This window comes from Pseudophryne corroboree, chromosome 8 (assembly GCF_028390025.1).
Source record: "Pseudophryne corroboree isolate aPseCor3 chromosome 8, aPseCor3.hap2, whole genome shotgun sequence".
Taxonomy (NCBI): domain Eukaryota; kingdom Metazoa; phylum Chordata; class Amphibia; order Anura; family Myobatrachidae; genus Pseudophryne; species Pseudophryne corroboree.
In genome coordinates, this window is record NC_086451.1 from 6,272,508 (window position 1) to 6,296,067 (window position 23,560).

At 53.1% G+C, this 23,560-nt stretch overlaps 1 protein-coding gene across 2 annotated transcripts in view; it reads left to right on the forward strand.

The window, feature by feature from the left end:
* The first annotated feature begins 1,994 nt into the window (after window positions 1-1,994).
* Window positions 1,995-23,560, forward strand: part of DBH (dopamine beta-hydroxylase) — a 67,336-nt gene continuing 45,770 nt past the window's right edge. For both annotated transcript variants that reach the window (XM_063935843.1, XM_063935842.1), the window contains exons 1-3: window positions 1,995-2,330; window positions 18,189-18,335; window positions 18,932-19,189. In XM_063935843.1, coding sequence (XP_063791913.1) covers window positions 1,995-2,330; window positions 18,189-18,335; window positions 18,932-19,189 — 741 coding nt within the window. The remainder of the gene's footprint in view (window positions 2,331-18,188; window positions 18,336-18,931; window positions 19,190-23,560) is intronic.

Genomic DNA, 23,560 nt, shown 5'->3' on the forward strand with positions numbered 1-23,560 from the left:
TACCACCTCCTCCCTGTATACCGCCTCCTTCCTGCATACCACCTCCTTCCTGCATACCACATCCTTCCTGCACACCACCTCCTTCCTGCATACCACCTCCTCCCTGCATACCGCCTCCTCCCTGCACACCACCTCCTCCCTCCATACCACCTCCTCGCTGCAAACCACCTCCTTCCTGCATACCACTTCCTCCCTGTATACCACCTCCTTCCTGCACACCGCCTCCTTCCTGCACACCGCCTCCTTCCTGCATACCGCCTCCTCCATGCACACCACCTCCTGCCTCCATACCACCTCCTCCCTGCACATCACCTCCTTCCAGCATACCTCTTTCTCCCTGCATACCACCTCCTTCCTGCACACCACCTCCTCTCTGCATACCGCCTCCTCCCTGCACATACCGCCTCCTCCCTGCATACCACCTTCTTCCTTCACACCACCTCCTACCTGCATACCACCCCCTACCTGTATACCACCTCCTCACTGCATACCACCTCCTCCCTGCATACCACCTCCTCCCTGCATACCACCTCCTCCCTGCACACCACCTCCTTCCAGCATACCTCCTTCTCCCTGCATACCACCTCCTCCCTGCATACCACCTCCTTACTACATACCACCTCCTCCCTGTATACCACCTCCTTCCTGCACACCGCCTCCTGCTGCATACCACCTCCTTACTGCATACCACCTCCTCCCTGCATACCGCCTCCTCCCTGCACATACCTCCTCCTCCCTGCATACCACCTCCTCCCTACATACCACCTCCTTCCTGCATATCACCTCCTTCCAGCATACCTCCTTCTCCCTGCATACCACCTCCTTCCTGCACACCAAATCCTTGCAGCATACCTCCTTCTCTCTGCATACCACCTCCTTCCTGCACACCACCTCCTTCTCTCTGCATACCACCTCCTTCCTGCATACCACCTCCTACCTGCATACCACCTCCAACCTGCATACCACCTCCTTCCTGCATACCACCTCCTACCTGCATATCACCTCCAACCTGCATACCACCTCCTCCCTGCATACCACCTCCTACCTGCATACCTCCTCCCTGCACATACCACCTCCTCCCTGCACATACCACCTCCTACCTGCATACCACCTCCTACCTGCATACCACCTCCTTCCTGCATACCACCTCCTCCCTGCACATACCACCTCCTCCCTGCATTTGTGATAGCAATACTGCAATGCGATCGCAGTCTGGGATAAACATCGCAACCGATCATTTACGACGGCAAGCTGAACCTAAGCTTACTCAGATTATCTGTCACAGGGCAGCTTGCCCTCGCCACTCCCGGAAACGCCAGCCACCCCCTGCACCGGTACCTCCCTCCGAAAGCCTCTGCCTGACAATAAGGCAAAGACGTTCGCAATAATGCGATGCGATCGCAGGACCCATCATGCACAACACTGGTATAATCTATCAGGGGCAGTGACAGGATAATTATTGGGGGCACAGAGCTGGTGTAATCCGATGGGGACAGTGATGATGTAATTAAGTGGGGTGAATAATGATGTAATTCCTGGGCACAGCCTAATGAGTGGCGTTCCATTGGTCGGAAGCATCGTTATAATCTATACCATGTAACTGAAATGCATTGAGAGCAGGATTCTTCTTCCTGCGGTCAGTGGTCCCACACTCTCTGGTGGGGCTACAATTCGCCCCAGACTTACCTGACGCACCTGTATCACTGAGATACCTCCTGTCAATGCTGACGTTCCAGGTGAGGACACGGAGCTCGGCCGCAGCTGTCTATTAGAGATGTGATAGACGCTGAAAGCCACCAACCTGCATGGACAGCTCCAATTAGGGCCCATTAGTCTCTGGCAGCCAATCGGGGCTGTATGACCCGAGGGCCCACAGCACAATCAGATTTGCAAACATCGTAATGTCATTATAAAGCTTTGCTGAGGGAACCTGCAGAGAGGAGCGAGGTATATAAGGCCGTCGCCAGGTCTGCGCCTCTCCGTCACTCACTCCGATGGCTAAGAGCAAATCCTGCAGCTTCTCCCAGCTGAGGATCAGGAAGGTTGTCCCCATCTATTTCACCATGATAGGCCTGTTCCTGACCCTCTTCTTGGTGTCTCTCCATGGAACGTCCCCAGTGAGCGGCCCCTTCCCATATAATGTGCCCCTGGATCCTCAGGGCTCCCTCCAGCTCTTCTGGAACGTCAGTTACACGGAGAAAGTGGTGTATTTCCAGATCCTCATCAAAGATCTCAAATTTGGGATGATTTTCGGGATGTCTGACAGAGGCGAGTTTGAAGGAGCGGATCTGGCTGTGCTGTGGAGCGACGGACGGAACTCCTACTTCGGTGTAAGATGTTGGTATTGTCTTGTGGTAGAGGCAGCAGGTAGTGTTGCCTTCCAGTGCCTGACTCAACTTTACTCCTCATAGGCCTAGTGGCAGAGTTATTCCCAGTATGTAACTGGAGGGGAGTTTCTGCCATCGCTGTCATTAGTTATAGATGGGGTAAGTGAGAATATTGTCATGCATTTGAGGTTTATCTTCTATAGGCTGCGTCGGATGGGCTGACCGGGGAACCGCTTCTGGTCCATCTATGCCAGGACAATGCTTAGAGGCACCCGGATCCCCGCACTCACACCTGCAATCACCAGCGATGCAGGTAGCCGGTGGAAAGAGCCGTGCGCTTCTAAACATTGTCCTGGCAAAGATGGACCGGAAGCGGTTCCCCGGACAGCCGGTCCGACGATATATATACTGTAGTTCTAGAACACAATGGCTTTCATTCTGAATTGGGTTTACATAATTAAAAACAGTTACTTTACCTCAGGAACAACCATGTTACATTGCAAGGGGGACAAATACATTTATTATGTCTGCATGCAGGGTAAATACTGTCTGCTTTTGCATGTAGAAAAAAAAAAAAAGGGGGGCTGGACTGCACACCCTATTACTAAAGATATCAAGAGGTGCTATCATGCTGAGGCTTCTAATGCTATGCTGGAGGAAGAGAGATGCAGAGGCACACTGCTAGCACGAAGAACACTGATAGTAAGAATCATTTAAATAAACCCTCCCAATTAACATGGAGTATAACTGAAGTTCTTAGCACACATTTGCACAGATATCTTTAGTTATAGGATGTGCAGTCCAGCCTCCCCGTCCCTTTTCCCACTATACTTGTGTATATATTGTACTCTGGAAGTTCAGGCTCCTTCCTCTGGTATTGGCACCCCTCCCATTCACCCTCAGGTGTTTTCATTAGCTGGGTTCCTGCATGTCAGATCACACATTGATAAGGCCCTATTTAGAGGTAAGTCCTGTATAAATTTATAGAATGTGATAGTATTAGGAATGTTAGGGACCCATGTGATGAAGTCACCTGGCCGCGGTACATGGGCCCGCATATTTGCGCAAATGTGTGCTAAGAACTTCAATTATACTCCATGTTCATTGTGTGAGGGTTTATTTAAATTACTTTTACTATCAGTGTTCTAAGTGCTAGGAGTGTGCGTCTGCATCTCTCTTCCTGCTTCTGCCTGCAGCCCACACATGCTGGGCAGCTTTATTCTTACACTGCAATGTAGCTCTGAGCTAGGACACGCCCCTCCCACACCTAACTCTCTGCACATGTTACATTTGCCCCCTGCAGTGCAGCACGGTGTTACCCAGGTTCTCAGTCACTGGCTGCTTCTGCATGTAGCCCACACATGCTGGGCAGCTTTATTCTCACACTGCAATGTAACTCTGAGCTAGGACACACCTAACTCTCTGCACATGTTACATCTGCCCCCTGCAGTGCAGCATGGTGTTACCCAGGTGCTCAGTCACTGGCTGCTTCTGCATGTAGCCCACACATGCTGGGCAGCTTTATTCTCACACTGCAATGTAACTCTGAGCTAGGACACACCTTTATCACACCTAACTCTCTGCACATGTTACATCTGCCCCCTGCAGTGCAGCATGGTGTTACCCAGGTGCTCAGTTACTGGCTGCTTTTGCATGTAGCCCACACATGCTTTGCAGCTTTATTCTCACACTGCAATGTAGATCTGAGCTAGGACTCATCCCTCCCACACCTAACTCTCTGCACATGTTACATCTGCCCCCTGCAGTGCAGCATGGTGTTACCCAGGTGCTCAGTTACTGGCTGCTTCTACATGTAGCCCACACATTATTCTCACACTGCAATGTAGATCTGAGCTAGGACACACCCCTCCCACACCTAACTCTCTGCACATGTTACATCTGCCCCCCTGCAGTTCAGGATGGTGTTACCCAGGTGCTCAGTTACTGTCTGTTTCTGCATGTAGTACACACAAGCTGGGCAGCTTTATTCTCATACTACAATGTAGATCTGAGCTAGGACATTACCCTCCCACACCTATCTCTCTGCACATGTTACATCTGCTTCCCTGCAGCACAGCATGGTGTTACCCAGGTGCTCAGTTACTGGCTGCTTCTACATGTAGCCCACACATTATTCTCACACTGCAATGTAGATATGAGCTAGGACACACCCCTCCCACACCTAACTCTCTGCACATGTTACATCTGCCCCCCTGCAGTTCAGGATGGTGTTACCCAGGTGCTCAGTTACTGTCTGTTTCTGCCTGTAGTCCACACAAGCTGGGCAGCTTTATTCTCACACTACAATGTAGATCTGAGCTAGGACATACCCCTCCCACACCCATCTCTCTGCACATGTTACATCTGCTTCCCTGCAGCACAGCATGGTGTTACCCAGGTGCTCAGTTACTGGCTGCTTCTACATGTAGCCCACACATGCTGGGCAGCATTATTCTCACACTGCAATGTAGATCTGAGCTAGGACACGCCCCTCCCATACCTAACTCTCTGCACATGTTACATCTGCCCCCCTGCAGCGCAGCATGGTGTTACCCAGGTGCTCAGTTACTGGCTGCTTCTGCATGTAGCCCACACATGCTGGGCAGCTTTATTCTCACACTGCAATGTAGATCTGAGCTAGGACACACCCCTCCCACACCTAACTCTCTGCACATGTTACATCTGCCCCCCTGCAGCGCAGCATGGTGTTACCCAGGTGCTCAGTTACTAGCTGCTTCTGCATGTAGCCCACACATGCTGGACAGTTTTTTTCTCACACTGCAATGTAGATCTGAGCTAGGACACACCCCACCCACACCTAACTCTCTGCACATGTTACATCTGCCCCCCTGCAGTGCAGCATGGTGTTACCCAGGTGCTCAGTTACTGTCTGTTTCTGCATGTAGTCCACACAAGCTGGGCAGCTTTATTCTCACACTACAATGTAGATCTGAGCTAGGACATACCCCTCCCACACCTATCTCTCTGCACATGTTACATCTGCTTCCCTGCAGCACAGCATGGTATTACCCAGGTGCTCAGTTACTGGCTGCTTCTACATGTAGCCCACACATTATTCTCACACTGCAATGTAGATATGAGCTAGGACACACCCCTCCCACACCTAACTCTCTGCACATGTTACATCTGCCCCCCTGCAGTTCAGGATGGTGTTACCCAGGTGCTCAGTTACTGTCTGTTTCTGCATGTAGTCCACACAAGCTGGGCAGCTTTATTCTCACACTACAATGTAGATCTGAGCTAGGACATACCCCTCCCACACCTATCTCTCTGCACATGTTACATCTGCTTCCCTGCAGCACAGCATGGTGTTACCCAGGTGCTCAGTTACTGGCTGCTTCTACATGTAGCCCACACATGATGGGCAGCTTTATTCTCACACTGCAATGTAGATCTGAGCTAGGACACGCCCCTCCCACACCTAACTCTCTGCACATGTTACATCTGCCCCCCTGCAGCGCAGCATGGTGTTACCCAGGTGCTCAGTTACTGGCTGCTTCTGCATGTAGCCCACACATGCTGGGCAGCTTTATTCTCACACTGCAATGTAGATCTGAGCTAGGACACACCCCTCCCACACCTAACTCTCTGCACATGTTACATCTGCCCCCTGCAGCGCAGCATGGTGTTACCCAGGTGCTCAGTTACTAGCTGCTTCTGCATGTAGCCCACACATGCTGGACAGTTTTTTTTCTCACACTGCAATGTAGATCTGAGCTAGGACACACCCCACCCACACCTAACTCTCTGCACATGTTACATCTGCCCCCCTGCAGTGCAGCATGGTGTTACCCAGGTGCTCAGTTACTGGCTGCTTCTGCATGTAGCCCACACATGCTGGGCAGCTTTATTCTCACACTGCAATGTAGCTCTGAGCTAGGACACGCCCCTCCCACACCTAACTCTCTGCAAGTGTTACATCTGCCCCCCTGCAGTGCAGCATGGTGTTACCTAGGTGCTCAGTTACTGGCTGCTTTTGCATGTAGCCCACACATGCTTTGCAGCTTTATTCTCACACTGCAATCTAGATCTGAGCTAGGACTCATCCCTCCCACACCTAACTCTCTGAACATGTTACATCTGCCCCCTGCAGTGCAGCATGGTGTTACCCAGGTGCTCAGTTACTGGCTGCTTCTACATGTAGCCCACACATTATTCTCACACTGCAATGTAGATCTGAGCTAGGACACACCCCTCCCACACCTATCTCTCTGCACATGTTACATCTGCCCCCCTGCAGTTCAGGATGGTGTTACCCAGGTGCTCAGTTACTGTCTGTTTCTGCATGTAGTCCACACAAGCTGGGCAGCTTTATTCTCACACTACAATGTAGATCTGAGCTAGGACATACCCCTCCCACACCTATCTCTCTGCACATGTTACATCTGCTTCCCTGCAGCACAGCATGGTGTTACCCAGGTGCTCAGTTACTGGCTGCTTCTACATGTAGCCCACACATGCTGGGCAGCTTTATTCTCACACTGCAATGTAGATCTGAGCTAGGACACTCCCCTCCTACACCTAACTCTCGGCACATGTTACATCTGCCCCCTGCAGTGCAGCATGGTGTTACCCAGGTGCTCAGTTACTGGCTGTTTCTGCATGTAGCCCACACATGCTGGGCAGCTTTATTCTCACACTGCAATGTAGATCTGAGCTAGGACACACCCCTCCCACACCTAACTCTCTGCACATGTTACATCTGCCCCCTGCAGTGCAGCATGGTGTTACCCAGGTGCTCAGTTACTGGCTGATTCTGCATGTAGCCCACACATGCTGGGCAGCTTTATTCTCACACTGCAATGTAGCTCTGAGCTAGGACACTCCCCTCCCACACCTAACTCTCTGCACGTGTTACATCTGCCCCCCTGCAGTGCAACATGGTGTTACCCAGGTGCTCAGTTACTGGCTGCTTCTACATGAGCCCCTCCTAACGCAGAACAGCCCCCCTAATTGAATCCCTATCTGGGCTGCTTGTATTTGAGTGTGCTAAAACTTCACACCGTTGTCTGTGTGGGTCACAATCCTTTGTTACATCTGCAGCTTCACCTACGTTCTTATAATCTGCTGTGGTTTGTATACAGTCAGCGCAAGGAAACGGATTAGGCGTCCCATTGTCAATTTGTCGATTCTCTCTGTTTTCCATACTTTACATGTCTTCCTTTAAAAGCATCTCATTTGTTGCATTCCAAACATGATTTTATTCTTAAATTCTGTCATATTGAAGAACAATGAGAGACATCCATTTCATAGAATTAAACGTTTTCCGATTTAATTTGACACTTTTTAAATCAGTGAGTAAGTCCTGGGCTGCGCAGAGATTGCACAAGATCTGTTTGTACCGTTCCGCTACACATGCGATCGCACACCTGCACAGTGAAAATACACTCCCCTATGGGCGGCTACTATGCGAACGCAGGACTACAAAAAAACCTAGCGAGCGATCAGGTCTGAATTAGCCCCAATGTGCCTAGAGTCACTGTATATGACGTGCTAGAGTCACTGTATATGACGTGCTAGAGTCACTGTATGTGACGTGCTAGAGTCACTGTATGTGACGTGCTAGAGTCACTGTATGTGACGTGCTAGAGTCCCTGTATGTGACGTGCTAGAGTCCCTGTATGTGACGTGCTAGAGTCACTGTATGTGACGTGCTAGAGTCCCTGTATATGACGTGCTAGAGTCACTGTATATGACGTGCTAGAGTCACTGTATATGACGTGCTAGAGTCACTGTATGTGACGTGCTAGAGTCACTGTATGTGACGTGCTAGAGTCCCTGTATGTGACGTGCTAGAGTCCCTGTATGTGACGTGCTAGAGTCCCTGTATGTGACGTGCTAGAGTCCCTGTATATGACGTGCTAGAGTCACTGTATATGACGTGCTAGAGTCACTGTATATGACGTGCTAGAGTCACTGTATATGACGTGCTAGAGTCACTGTATATGACGTGCTAGAGTCACTGTATATGACGTGCTAGAATCACTGTATATGACTTGCTAGAGTCACTGTATATGACGTGCTAGAGTCCCTGTATGTGACGTGCTAGAGTCCCTGTATGTGACGTGCTAGAGTCCCTGTATGTGACGTGCTAGAGTCCCTGTATGTGACGTGCTAGAGTCCCTGTATGTGACGTGCTAGAGTCCCTGTATGTGACGTGCTAGTCACTGTATGTGACGTGCTAGAGTCCCTGTATGTGACGTGCTAGAGTCCCTGTATGTGACGTGCTAGAGTCCCTGTATGTGACGTGCTAGAGTCACTGTATGTGACGTGCTAGAGTCACTATATGTGACGTGCTAGAGTCACTGTATGTGACGTGCTAGAGTCACTGTATGTGACGTGCTAGAGTCACTGTATATGACTTGCTATAGGCAAAGCACAAACTGGTTAGAAAGGATCTTTCCAGGGTGCTGAACCAACAATGAGCCATCATCATGTTACTTTTATTATTCTTTATTTATATGGCGGCACAAGGGATCCGCTGCGCCCAATACCAGAGTACAGAAACAAGAAAACAGCGACTTCCAGCTCTAGACAATATAGGACAAGTGCTGGGTACATAAACATAGCTGACGCAGTCACGCAGATGACACTGACATAAGTATCAGGGAGGCAGTTATCTGAGGGATTTGGTGCCTTTGAAAGGTCTATGGAGTAGAAGATGGTTTATGTAAGAGAAGGACAAGCAGATGAGGGAAGAGGACCCTGCTCATGAGAGCTTACATACTAAAGGGGAGGGACAGACAGACATGGGTGACACAGATGGGGTAGACAGTGACCGTGGGCCACAGTGTCAAAAGCAGCAGAGGTCAAGGTGAATAAGCAGAGAGTAGTGGCCCTCGGATTTGGCAGCATGGAGGTCATTGCAGACTTTTGCGAGGCCAGTTTCAGTGGAGTGGAGAGGACGGAAGCCAGACTGGAATGGGTCACGCAGGGAGTGTGAGGAAAGAAAGACAGTGAGGCGGTTGTAGACGATACGCTCAAGGAGTTTGGAGGCAAAAGGGAGGCGAGAGATGGGTCTGTAGTTGGAGAGAGTGAGAGATGGGTCTGTAGTTGGAGAGAGTGAGAGATGGGTCTGTAGTTGGAGAGAGTGAGAGATGGGTCGGTAGTTGGAGAGAGTGAGAGATGGGTCGGTAGTTGGAGAGAGTGAGAGATGGGTCGGTAGTTGGAGAGAGTGAGAGATGGGTCGGTAGTTGGAGAGAGTGAGAGATGGGTCGGTAGTTGGAGAGAGTGAGAGATGGGTCGGTAGTTGGAGAGAGTGAGAGATGGGTCGGTAGTTGGAGAGGGTGTGTGGATCAGGGGTAGATGGGTCGGTAGTCGGAGAGGGTGTGTGGATCAGGGGTAGATGGGTCGGTAGTCGGAGAGGGTGTGTGGATCATGGGTAGATGGGTCGGAAGTCGGAGAGGGTGTGTGGATCAGGGGTAGATGGGTCGGTAGTCGGAGAGGGTGTGTGGATCAGGGGTAGATGGGTCGGTAGTTGGAGAGGGTGTGTGGATCAGGGGTAGATGGCTCGGTAGTTGGAGAGGGTGTGTGGATCAGGGGTAGATGGCTCGGTAGTTGGAGAGGATGTTTGGATCAGGGGTAGATGGGTCGGTAGTTGGAGGGGGTGTGGATCAGGGGTAGATGGGTCGGTAGTTGGAGAGGGTGTTTGGATCTGGGGTACATGGGTCGGTAGTTGGAGGGGGTGTGGATCAGGGGTAGATGGGTCGGTAGTTGGAGGGTGTTTGGATCAGGGGTAGATGGCTCGGTAGTTGGAGAGGGTGTGTGGATCAGGGGTAGATGGGTCGGTAGTTGGAGAGGGTGTGTGGATCAGGGGTGGATGGGTCGGTAGTTGGAGAGGGTGTGTGGATCAGGGGTGGATGGGTCGGTAGTTGGAGGGGGTGTGGATCAGGGGTAGATGGGTCGGTAGTTGGAGAGGGTGTGTGGATCAGGGGTAGATGGGTCGGTAGTTGGAGAGGGTGTGTGGATCAGGGGTAGATGGGTCGGTAGTTGGAGAGGATGTTTGGATCAGGGGTAGATGGGTCGGTAGTTGGAGAGGGTGTTTGGATCAGGGGTAGATGGGTCGGTAGTTGGAGAGGGTGTTTGGATCAGGGGTAGATGGGTCGGTAGTTGGAGAGGATGTTTGGATCAGGGGTAGATGGGTCGGTAGTTGGAGAGGGTGTTTGGATCAGGGGTAGATGGGTCGGTAGTTGGAGGGGGTGTGGATCAGGGGTAGATGGGTTGGTAGTTGGAGAGGGTGTTTGGATCAGGGGTAGATGGGTCGGTAGTTGGAGAGGGGGTGTGGATCAGGGGTAGATGGGTCGGTAGTTGGAGAGGGGGTGTGGATCAGGGGTAGATGGGTCGGTAGTTGGAGGGGGTGTGGATCAGGGGTGGATGGCTCGGTAGTTGGAGAGGGTGTGTGGATCAGGGATAGATGGCTCGGTAGTTGGAGAGGATGTTTGGATCAGGGGTAGATGGGTCGGTAGTTGGAGGGGGTGTGGATCAGGGGTAGATGGGTCGGTAGTTGGAGAGGGTGTTTGGATCAGGGGTATATGGGTCGGTAGTTGGAGGGGGTGTGGATCAGGGGTAGATGGGTCGGTAGTTGGAGGGTGTTTGGATCAGGGGTAGATGGCTCGGTAGTTGGAGAGGGTGTGTGGATCAGGGGTAGATGGGTCGGTAGTTGGAGAGGGTGTTTGGATCAGGGGTGGATGGCTCGGTAGTTGGAGAGGGTGTGTGGATCAGGGGTAGATGGGTCGGTAGTTGGAGAGGGTGTGTGGATCAGGGGTAGATGGGTCGGTAGTTGGAGAGGGTGTGTGGATCAGGGGTAGATGGGTCGGTAGTTGGAGAGGGTGTGTGGATCAGGGGTAGATGGGTCGGTAGTTGGAGAGGGTGTGTGGATCAGGGGTAGATGGGTCGGTAGTTGGAGAGGGTGTTTGGATCAGGGGTAGATGGGTCGGTAGTTGGAGAGGATGTTTGGATCAGGGGTAGATGGGTCGGTAGTTGGAGAGGGTGTGTGGATCAGGGGTAGATGGGTCGGTAGTTGGAGAGGGTGTGTGGATCAGGGGTAGATGGGTCGGTAGTTGGAGAGGGTGTGTGGATCAGGGGTGAATGGCTCGGTAGTTGGAGAGGGTGTGTGGATCAGGGGTAGATGGGTCGGTAGTTGGAGAGGGTGTGTGGATCAGGGGTGAATGGCTCGGTAGTTGGAGAGGGTGTGTGGATCAGGGGTGAATGGCTCGGTAGTTGGAGAGGGTGTGTGGATCAGGGGTGGATGGCTCGGTAGTTGGAGAGGGTGTGTGGATCAGGGGTAGATGGGTCGGTAGTTGGAGAGGGTGTGTGGATCAGGGGTGAATGGCTCGGTAGTTGGAGAGGGTGTGTGGATCAGGGGTAGATGGGTCGGTAGTTGGAGAGGGTGTTTGGATCAGGGGTAGATGGGTCGGTAGTTGGAGAGAGGGTGTGGATCAGGGGTAGATGGGTCGGTAGTTGGAGAGGGTGTTTGGATCAGGGGTAGATGGGTCGGTAGTTGGAGAGGGTGTTTGGATCAGGGGTAGATGGGTCGGTAGTTGGAGAGGGTGTGTGGATCAGGGGTAGATGGGTCGGTAGTTGAAGAGGGTGTTTGGATCAGGGGTAGATGGGTCGGTAGTTGGAGAGGGTGTTTGGATCAGGGGTAGATGGGTCTGTAGTTGGAGAGGGTGTGTGGATCAGGGGTAGATGGGTCGGTAGTTGGAGAGGGTGTGTGGATCAGGGGTAGATGGGTCGGTAGTTGGAGAGGGTGTTTGGATCAGGGGTGGATGGCTCGGTAGTTGGAGAGGGTGTGTGGATCAGGGGTGGATGGGTCGGTAGTTGGAGAGGGTGTGTGGATCAGGGGTGGATGGGTCGGTAGTTGGAGAGGATGTTTGGATCAGGGGTAGATGGGTCGGTAGTTGGAGAGGGTGTTTGGATCAGGGGTAGATGGGTCGGTAGTTGGAGAGGGTGTTTGGATCAGGGGTGGATGGCTCGGTAGTTGGAGAGGGTGTGTGGATCAGGGGTAGATGGGTCGGTAGTTGGAGAGGGTGTGTGGATCAGGGGTAGATGGGTCGGTAGTTGGAGAGGGTGTGTGGATCAGGGGTAGATGGGTCGGTAGTTGGAGAGGGTGTGTGGATCAGGGGTGGATGGCTCGGTAGTTGGAGAGGGTGTGTGGATCAGGGGTAGATGGGTCGGTAGTTGGAGAGGGTGTGTGGATCAGGGGTAGATGGGTCGGTAGTTGGAGAGGGTGTGTGGATCAGGGGTAGATGGGTCGGTAGTTGGAGAGGGTGTGTGGATCAGGGGTAGATGGGTCGGTAGTTGGAGAGGGTGTGTGGATCAGGGGTAGATGGGTCGGTAGTTGGAGAGGGTGTTTGGATCAGGGGTAGATGGGTCGGTAGTTGGAGAGGATGTTTGGATCAGGGGTAGATGGGTCGGTAGTTGGAGAGGGTGTGTGGATCAGGGGTAGATGGGTCGGTAGTTGGAGAGGGTGTGTGGATCAGGGGTAGATGGGTCGGTAGTTGGAGAGGGTGTGTGGATCAGGGGTGAATGGCTCGGTAGTTGGAGAGGGTGTGTGGATCAGGGGTGAATGGCTCGGTAGTTGGAGAGGGTGTGTGGATCAGGGGTAGATGGCTCGGTAGTTGGAGAGGGTGTGTGGATCAGGGGTGAATGGCTCGGTAGTTGGAGAGGGTGTGTGGATCAGGGGTGAATGGCTCGGTAGTTGGAGAGGGTGTGTGGATCAGGGGTGGATGGCTCGGTAGTTGGAGAGGGTGTGTGGATCAGGGGTAGATGGGTCGGTAGTTGGAGAGGGTGTGTGGATCAGGGGTGAATGGCTCGGTAGTTGGAGAGGGTGTGTGGATCAGGGGTAGATGGGTCGGTAGTTGGAGAGGGTGTTTGGATCAGGGGTAGATGGGTCGGTAGTTGGAGAGAGGGTGTGGATCAGGGGTAGATGGGTCGGTAGTTGGAGAGGGTGTTTGGATCAGGGGTAGATGGGTCGGTAGTTGGAGAGGGTGTTTGGATCAGGGGTAGATGGGTCGGTAGTTGGAGAGGGTGTGTGGATCAGGGGTAGATGGGTCGGTAGTTGAAGAGGGTGTTTGGATCAGGGGTAGATGGGTCGGTAGTTGGAGAGGGTGTTTGGATCAGGGGTAGATGGGTCTGTAGTTGGAGAGGGGGTGTGGATCAGGGGTAGATGGGTCGGTAGTTGGAGAGGGTGTTTGGATCAGGGGTAGATGGGTCGGTAGTTGAAGAGGGTGTTTGGATCAGGGGTAGATGGGTCGGTAGTTGGAGAGGGTGTTTGGATCAGGGGTAGATGGGTCGGTAGTTGGAGAGGGGGTGTGGATCAGGGGTAGGTGGGTCGGTAGTTGGAGAGGGTGTTTGGATCAGGGGTAGATGGGTCGGTAGTTGAAGAGGGTGTTTGGATCAGGGGTAGATGGGTCGGTAGTTGGAGAGGGTGTTTGGATCAGGGGTAGATGGGTCGGTAGTTGGAGAGGGTGTTTGGATCAGGGGTAGATGGGTCGGTAGTTGGAGAGGGTGTTTGGATCAGGGGTAGATGGGTCGGTAGTTGGAGAGGGTGTTTGGATCAGGGGTAGATGGGTCGGTAGTTGGAGAGGGTGTTTGGATCAGGGGTAGATGGGTCGGTAGTTGGAGAGGGTGTTTGGATCACGGGTAGATGGGTCGGTAGTTGGAGAGGGTGTTTGGATCAGGGGTAGATGGGTCGGTAGTTGGAGAGGGTGTTTGGATCAGGGGTAGATGGGTCGGTAGTTGGAGAGGGTGTTTGGATCAGGGGTAGATGGGTCGGTAGTTGGAGAGGGTGTGTGGATCAGGGGTAGATGGGTCGGTAGTTGGAGAGGGTGTGTGGATCAGGGGTAGATGGGTCGGTAGTTGGAGAGGGTGTTTGGATCAGGGGTAGATGGGTCGGTAGTTGGAGAGGGTGTTTGGATCAGGGGTAGATGGGTCGGTAGTTGGAGAGAGGGTGTTTGGATCAGGGGTAGATGGGTCGGTAGTTGGAGAGGGTGTTTGGATCAGGGGTAGATGGGTCGGTAGTTGGAGAGGGTGTGTGGATCAGGGGTAGATGGGTCGGTAGTTGAAGAGGGTGTTTGGATCAGGGGTAGATGGGTCGGTAGTTGGAGAGGGTGTTTGGATCAGGGGTAGATGGGTCGGTAGTTGGAGAGGGGGTGTGGATCAGGGGTAGATGGGTCGGTAGTTGGAGAGGGTGTTTGGATCAGGGGTAGATGGGTCGGTAGTTGAAGAGGGTGTTTGGATCAGGGGTAGATGGGTCGGTAGTTGGAGAGGGTGTTTGGATCAGGGTAAGATGGGTCGGTAGTTGTAGAGGGTGTTTGGATCAGGGGTAGATGGGTCGGTAGTTGGAGAAGGTGTTTGGATCAGGGGTAGATGGGTCGGTAGTTGGAGAGGGTGTGTGGATCAGGGGTAGATGGGTCGGTAGTTGGAGAGGGTGTGTGGATCAGGGGTAGATGGGTCGGTACTTGGAGAGGGTGTGTGGATCAGGGGTAGATGGGTCGGTAGTTGGAGAGGGTGTTTGGATCAGGGGTAGATGGGTCGGTAGTTGTAGAGGGTGTTTGGATCAGGGGTAGATGGGTCGGTAGTTGGAGAAGGTGTTTGGATCAGGGGTAGATGGGTCGGTAGTTGGAGAGGGTGTTTGGATCAGGGGTAGATGGGTCGGTAGTTGGAGAGGGTGTTTGGATCAGGGGTAGATGGGTCGGTAGTTGGAGAGGGTGTGTGGATCAGGGGTAGATGGGTCGGTAGTTGAAGAGGGTGTTTGGATCAGGGGTAGATGGGTCGGTAGTTGGAGAGGGTGTTTGGATCAGGGGTAGATGGGTCTGTAGTTGGAGAGGGGGTGTGGATCAGGGGTAGATGGGTCGGTAGTTGGAGAGGGTGTTTGGATCAGGGGTAGATGGGTCGGTAGTTGAAGAGGGTGTTTGGATCAGGGGTAGATGGGTCGGTAGTTGGAGAGGGTGTTTGGATCAGGGGTAGATGGGTCGGTAGTTGGAGAGGGGGTGTGGATCAGGGGTAGGTGGGTCGGTAGTTGGAGAGGGTGTTTGGATCAGGGGTAGATGGGTCGGTAGTTGAAGAGGGTGTTTGGATCAGGGGTAGATGGGTCGGTAGTTGGAGAGGGTGTTTGGATCAGGGGTAGATGGGTCGGTAGTTGGAGAGGGGGTGTGGATCAGGGGTAGATGGGTCGGTAGTTGGAGAGGGTGTTTGGATCAGGGGTAGATGGGTCGGTAGTTGAAGAGGGTGTTTGGATCAGGGGTAGATGGGTCGGTAGTTGGAGAGGGTGTTTGGATCAGGGTAAGATGGGTCGGTAGTTGTAGAGGGTGTTTGGATCAGGGGTAGATGGGTCGGTAGTTGGAGAAGGTGTTTGGATCAGGGGTAGATGGGTCGGTAGTTGGAGAGGGTGTGTGGATCAGGGGTAGATGGGTCGGTAGTTGGAGAGGGTGTGTGGATCAGGGGTAGATGGGTCGGTACTTGGAGAGGGTGTGTGGATCAGGGGTAGATGGGTCGGTAGTTGGAGAGGGTGTTTGGATCAGGGGTAGATGGGTCGGTAGTTGTAGAGGGTGTTTGGATCAGGGGTAGATGGGTCGGTAGTTGGAGAAGGTGTTTGGATCAGGGGTAGATGGGTCGGTAGTTGGAGAGGGTGTTTGGATCAGGGGTAGATGGGTCGGTAGTTGGAGAAGGTGTTTGGATCAGGGGTAGATGGGTCGGTAGTTAGAGAGGGTGTGTGGATCAGGGGTAGATGGGTCGGTAGTTGGAGAGGGTGTGTGGATCAGGGGTAGATGGGTCGGTAGTTGGAGAGGGTGTGTGGATCAGGGGTAGATGGGTCGGTAGTTGGAGAGGGTGTTTGGATCAGGGGTAGATGGGTCGGTAGTTGTAGAGGGTGTTTGGATCAGGGGTAGGTTTTTTAAATGCTCCTTTTGCAATAAATGCGCCTTGTGAAGCCTCCGGAATGAGAGGAGACGGGAAGAATTCCATATAACATGCAGAAGAATAAGAATTATTTTGGGCAATTGATCAATATGAATAATCGGGAGATTTCCAGAGACAGAGGATCTGGAAATGAGAAAACTGGAAACCTTGGAGTAAGTTCTGAATAAATGTCCCAGGTTACCTCACATTAATGGCGATCAGAAGTCAGAGCCCCAAGTAACTAAGAGTAAAACGCCTGCTGATTGGCTACGTCTTAGTGATGTCACTGGCGCCCATGGAATAATGTTCTGCACTCTCCTGAATATGTGGATATACTCTGCGCCCCGCTCTGTATATGTGACTGGAGCCTAAGGTGGTCATTCCAAGTTGATCGCAGCCAGCAACTTTTTGCAGCGCAGTATTCAGATAGTCGCCGCCTATGGGGGAGTGTATTTTGGCTTAGCAGGGATGCGATCGCTTGTGCAGCCCTCTACGCTAAAAAAAATTTCAAACAGAAATAGACTAGCCCTGGACATACTTACCCTGTGCGACGTTCTCTGCGACGCAGGAGCCGGCGTTGACGTCAGACATCCGCCCTCCGTTCTCCTGGACACGCCTGCGTTTTACTAACCACTCCCCGAAAACGGCAGCCAACGGTCCGGATCCGCCCAGGAACTCCTTCTTTCTGTCAATCTTCTTGCGGTCGCCTCTGCGACCGCTTTCTTTGTTGTCCGAAGTGCGGGGACAGCGCAGCAGGTACACACAGGTGCCAGGACAGTGCGGCAGGTACACACAGGTGCCAGGACAGTGCGGCAGGTGCACACAGGTGCCAGGACAGTGCGGCAGTTACACACAGGTGCCAGGAAGGCGCGGCAGGTACACACAGGTGCCAGGAAGGCGCGGCAGGTACACACAGGTGCCAGGACAGTGCAGCAGGTACACACAGGTGCCGGGACTGCGCGGAAGGTACATACAGGTGCCGGGACGGCGCGGCAGGTGCACACAGGTGCCAGGACAGTGCGGCAGGTACACACAGGTGCCAGGACAGTGCGGCAGGTACACACAGGTGCCAGAACAGTGCGGCAGGTACACACAGGTGCCAGGACAGTGCGGCAGTTACACACAGGTGCCAGGACAGTGCGGCAGGTACACACAGGTGCCAGGACAGTGCGGCAGGTACACACAGGTGCCAGGACAGTGCGGCAGGTACACACAGGTGCCGGGACAGTGCGGCAGGTGCACACAGGTGCCGGGACCGCGCGGCAGGTGCACACAGGTGCCAGGAAGGCGCGGCAGGTACACACAGGTGCCAGGACAGTGCGGCAGGTACACACAGGTGCCGGGTCGGCACGGCAGGTACACACAGGTGCCGGGTCGGCCCGGCAGGTACACACAGGTGCCGGGACGGCGCGGCAGGTGCACACAGGTGCCGGGACGGCGCGACAGGTACACACAGGTGCCGGGACGGCGCGGCAGGTGCACACAGGTGCCGGGACAGCGAGACAGGTACACACAGGTGCCGGGACAGTGCGGCAGGTACACACAGGTGCCGGGACGGCGCGGCAGGTACACACAGGTGCCGGGACAGCGCGGCAGGTATATATGTAGGAAGTGTGACGGGGACAGCAGATATAACTGAACGCTATTCATTGGGTTTCAGAAAAGGACTGTTTACCCAGAAGACCATTCAGCAGTTGCTCATTGCACACTGTCATATTTTTTGGTTTGCCAACCCTTAACCCCTAGTCGTACGGGGACAAATAAGGTCACAGTTGCTGTCATCTTACCTGTGCAGGTAGGTACATGGGAATAATGGGATGAATACATGATAGACATTGTATTGCAGTGGTAAGTGTTCCTCTCAGTGACATGGAAGTTCTGGCAGAGTAGGGGCGCGGCGCTTGTGTTATACCCTGGGCTGTATCTCTGTTTTATGCTCAGGACGCCTGGAGCGATGATGACGGACTTCTGCACATCGATTCCCACCAGGACTACCAGCTGCTGTTGGCTCGGAAGGCACCAGAGGGTCTCTACCTGATCTTCAGACGCCCCTTTTCTACCTGTGACCCCAGAGATTACCTCATCGAGGTACAGAGCTGATCACGTCATGGGAACAGGAGGTGGGAGGCACATTACTAGGGCTGGTGAGGCATTGTAAGGGGATATTGCAGCGCAGGCCTTGGGTATTAGTCAGGGCTGTATGTACCAGGTTTCCCAGTTACACATAAGGCTATAACACTGTCCAGGTACCTACCCCCTCCAGTCATTATAATGGGGGGAGGGAGCGCTGAGTGGAGTTGTCCAAGGAGGGCGCCAAGTGGGCAGCATTGGTAGCAAGCTATCTAGTTATACTGTATATGAGGGGCCACAATGCACAGACCAAGTGGTAGACCCTCTGTGGCCCCGGGGCCCGGCACTCCTTGCAGCGCATGTTACACATTACCATGTTTTCCCTGTGAGGAGGAGATGTACGAAGCAGTGATAAGAGTGGAGAAGTGAGCCAGTGAAGAAGTTGTCCATGGCAACCAATCAGCACTGACGTAACATTTATAATTTGCATACTATAAATTTAAACAGAGCAGCCGATTGGTTGCCATGGGCAACTTCTCCACTGGCTCACTTCTCCACTTTTATTATCACTGCTTAGTACATGTCCCCCTAAGTGAGATGTTCCTACCCTGCAGGATGGGACTGTGCACATCATCTACGCCCTGCTGGAGAGACCCTTCCAGTCCTTGTCTGCTATCAATATCTCCACCCTCCACCGGGGGCTGCAGCGGGTCCAGCTACTGAAGTCCGAGGTCCACATGCCCCGCCTTCCCAATGATGTCATAACCATGGATGTCCGAGCCCCAAACGTTCTCATCCCGGACAAGGAAACGACCTACTGGTGTTACATCACCGAGCTTCCTCGTCACTTCTCCAAGCATCACATCGTCATGGTAACAGCGACCTACCTACAGCGCTAGTGCCTGGTGTCTATAGGGGATGACAGACACAATAACAAGGACAGTCTGGGGCTTTGTATTTGTATTGCTCCCGTTTTTTGGGGTAGCCCCCCGCACCCCCGGAAGGGTGGGCAGGTCTCCCGCATCCTGCACGCACCCTAGTGATGCGAGCAGGACGGAGAGATAACCTCCTGCATTCGCAGGTCCGTCGGGTGGAGAAGGGGTTAAAATGACGCAAACCACGTCATTTTAGCCTCGCCCCCTTCCAGCGGACCCGCGAATCGTGGCATTTCCCGGTGTGGGGGCAGGGCTTAGTGATGTCACAGTCCGCCCCCGCCCCCCGAAGACACCTGCAGCGTCTCCTCTCCGGGCTTCTCCCGGAGAGGAGAAATACGATGTCAGTAAGTATGCAGTGCAGCATGGTGTTACCCAGGTGCTCAGTTACTGGCTGCTTCTGCATGTAGCCCACACCTAACTCTCTGCACATGTTACATCTGCCTCCCTGCAGTGCAGCATGGTTTTACCCAGGTGCTCAGTCACTGGCTGCTTCTGCATATAGCCCACACACGCTGGGCAGCTTTTTTCTCACACTGCAATGTAGATCTGAGCTAGGACACACCCCACCCACACCTAACTCTCTGCACATGTTACATATGCCCCCTGCAGAGTAGCATGGTGTTACCCAGGTGCTCAGTTACTGGCTGCTTCTGCATGTAGCCCACACATGCTGGGCAGCTTTTTTCTCACACTGCAACGTAGATCTGAGCTAGGACACACCCCACCCACACCTAACTCTCTGCACATGTTACATCTGTCCCCTGCAGTGCAGCATGGTGTTACCCAGGTGCTCAGTCACTAGCTGCTTCTGCATATAGCCCACACACGCTGGGCAGCTTTTTTCTCACACTGCAATGTAGATCTGAGCTAGGACACACCCCACCCACACCTAACTCTCTGCACATGTTACATCTGCCCCCCTGCAGCGCAGCATAGTGTTACCCAGGTGCTCAGTCACTGGCTGCTTCTGCATGTAGCCCACACATGCTGGGCAGCTTTTTTCTCACACTGCAATGTAGATCTGAGCTAGGACACACCCCACCCACACCTAACTCTCTGCACATGTTACATCTGCCCCCCTGCAGTGCAGCATGGTGTTACGCAGGTGCTCAGTCACTGGCTGCTTCTGCATATAGCCCACACACGCTGGGCAGCTTTTTTCTCACACTGCAATGTAGATCTGAGCTAGGACACACCCCACCCACACCTAACTCTCTGCACATGTTACATATGCCCCCTGCAGAGTAGCATGGTGTTACCCAGGTGCTCAGTTACTGGCTGCTTCTGCATGTAGCCCACACATGCTGGGCAGCTTTTTTCTCACACTGCAATGTAGATCTGAGTTAGGACACACCCCACCCACACCTAACTCTCTGCACATGTTACATCTGCCCCCCTGCAGCGCAGCATGGTGTTACCCAGGTGCTCAGTTACTGGCTGCTCCTGCATGTAGCCCACACATGCTGGGCAGCTTTATTCTCACACTGCAATGTAGATCTGAGCTAGGACACACCCCTCCTACACCTAACTCTCGGCACATGTTACATCTGCCCCCCTGCAGTGCAGCATGGTGTTACCCAGGTGCTCAGTTACTGGCTGCTTCTGCATGTAGCCCACACATGCTGGGCAGCTTTATTCTCACACTGCAATGTAGATCTGAGCTAGGACACACCCCTCCTACACCTAACTCTCTGCACATGTTACATCTGACCCCTGCAGCGCAGCATGGTGTTACCCAGGTGCTCAGTTACTAGCTGCTTCTGCATGTAGCCCACACATGCTGGGCAGCTTTTTTCTCACACTGCAATGTAGATCTGAGCTAGGACACACCCCACCCACACCTAACTCTCTGCACATGTTACATCTGCCCCCCTGCAGCGCAGCATGGTGTTACCCAGGTGCTCAGTTACTGGCTGCATCTGCATGTAGCCCACACATGCTGGGCAGCTTTATTCTCACACTGCAATGTAGATCTGAGCTAGGACACACCCCTCCCACTCCTAACTTTCTGCACATGTTACATCTGCCCCCTGCAGCGCAGCATGGTGTTACCCAGGTGCTCAGTTACTAGCTGCTTCTGCATGTAGCCCACACATGCTGGGCAGCTTTTTTCTCACACTGCAATGTAGATCTGAGCTAGGGCACACCCCTCCCACACCTAACTCTCTGCACATGTTACATCTGCCCCTCTGCAGTGCAGCATGGTGTTACCCTGGTGCTCAGTTACTAGCTGCTTCTGCATGTAGCCCACACATGCTGGGCAGCTTTTTTCTCACACTGCAATGTAGATCTGAGCTAGGGCACACCCCTCCCACACCTAACTCTCTGCACATGTTACATCTGCCCCCCTGCAGTGCAGCATGGTGTTACGCAGGTGCTCAGTCACTGGCTGCTTCTGCATATAGCCCACACACGCTGGGCAGCTTTTTTCTCACACTGCAATGTAGATCTGAGCTAGGACACACCCCACCCACACCTAACTCTCTGCACATGTTACATATGCCCCCTGCAGAGTAGCATGGTGTTACCCAGGTGCTCAGTTACTGGCTGCTTCTGCATGTAGCCCACACATGCTGGGCAGCTTTTTTCTCACACTGCAATGTAGATCTGAGTTAGGACACACCCCACCCACACCTAACTCTCTGCACATGTTACATCTGCCCCCCTGCAGCGCAGCATGGTGTTACCCAGGTGCTCAGTTACTGGCTGCTCCTGCATGTAGCCCACACATGCTGGGCAGCTTTATTCTCACACTGCAATGTAGATCTGAGCTAGGACACACCCCTCCTACACCTAACTCTCGGCACATGTTACATCTGCCCCCCTGCAGTGCAGCATGGTGTTACCCAGGTGCTCAGTTACTGGCTGCTTCTGCATGTAGCCCACACATGCTGGGCAGCTTTATTCTCACACTGCAATGTAGATCTGAGCTAGGACACACCCCTCCTACACCTAACTCTCTGCACATGTTACATCTGACCCCTGCAGCGCAGCATGGTGTTACCCAGGTGCTCAGTTACTAGCTGCTTCTGCATGTAGCCCACACATGCTGGGCAGCTTTTTTCTCACACTGCAATGTAGATCTGAGCTAGGACACACCCCACCCACACCTAACTCTCTGCACATGTTACATCTGCCCCCCTGCAGCGCAGCATGGTGTTACCCAGGTGCTCAGTTACTGGCTGCATCTGCATGTAGCCCACACATGCTGGGCAGCTTTATTCTCACACTGCAATGTAGATCTGAGCTAGGACACACCCCTCCCACACCTAACTTTCTGCACATGTTACATCTGCCCCCTGCAGCGCAGCATGGTGTTACCCAGGTGCTCAGTTACTAGCTGCTTCTGCATGTAGCCCACACATGCTGGGCAGCTTTTTTCTCACACTGCAATGTAGATCTGAGCTAGGGCACACCCCTCCCACACCTAACTCTCTGCACATGTTACATCTGCCCCTCTGCAGTGCAGCATGGTGTTACCCTGGTGCTCAGTTACTAGCTGCTTCTGCATGTAGCCCACACATGCTGGGCAGCTTTTTTCTCACACTGCAATGTAGATCTGAGCTAGGGCACACCCCTCCCACACCTAACTCTCTGCACATGTTACATCTGCCCCCCTGCAGTGCAGCATGGTGTTACCCAGGTGCTCAGTTACTGGCTGCTTCTGCATGTAGCCCACACATGCTGGGCAGCTTTATTCTCACACTGCAATGTAGCTCTGAGCTAGGACACGCCCCTCCCACACCTAACTCTCTGCACATGTTACATCTGCCCCCCTGCAGCGCAGCATGGTGTCACCCAGGTGCTCAGTTACTGGCTGCTCCTGCATGTAGCCCACACATGCTGGGCAGCTTTATTCTCACACTGCAATGTAGCTCTGAGCTAGGACACGCCCCTCCCACACCTAACTCTCTGCACATGTTACATCTGCCCCCCTGCAGTACAACATGGTATTACCAAAGCTCAAAAATACTGGCTTTGCTTCCACCTCAGGAAAACCTGTCTGCAATCTTACCTAGATATGTCCTAGAGATGTTAAATATAATTAGAACAGGTTCAAAATGTTATTGAATTTTAGGGCCTGAAATTTATTCAACAAATGGGCGCTTGTAGTTATTCTGTGTAGCTCAGCGATCAGGTGTCCTATGAAATGTCACCTGTTTGAGTGGGTGTGATATGGCTATGGGTGACTGGCGTTTAGGATGTCGCCGGTCAACAGACCGATAGCGGCATCCAAATGGTGCTAATTCCGACAGGGGTCTGATAAGTATATATGTAATTCCGGGCCTCCCCCCCCCCCCCCCCCCC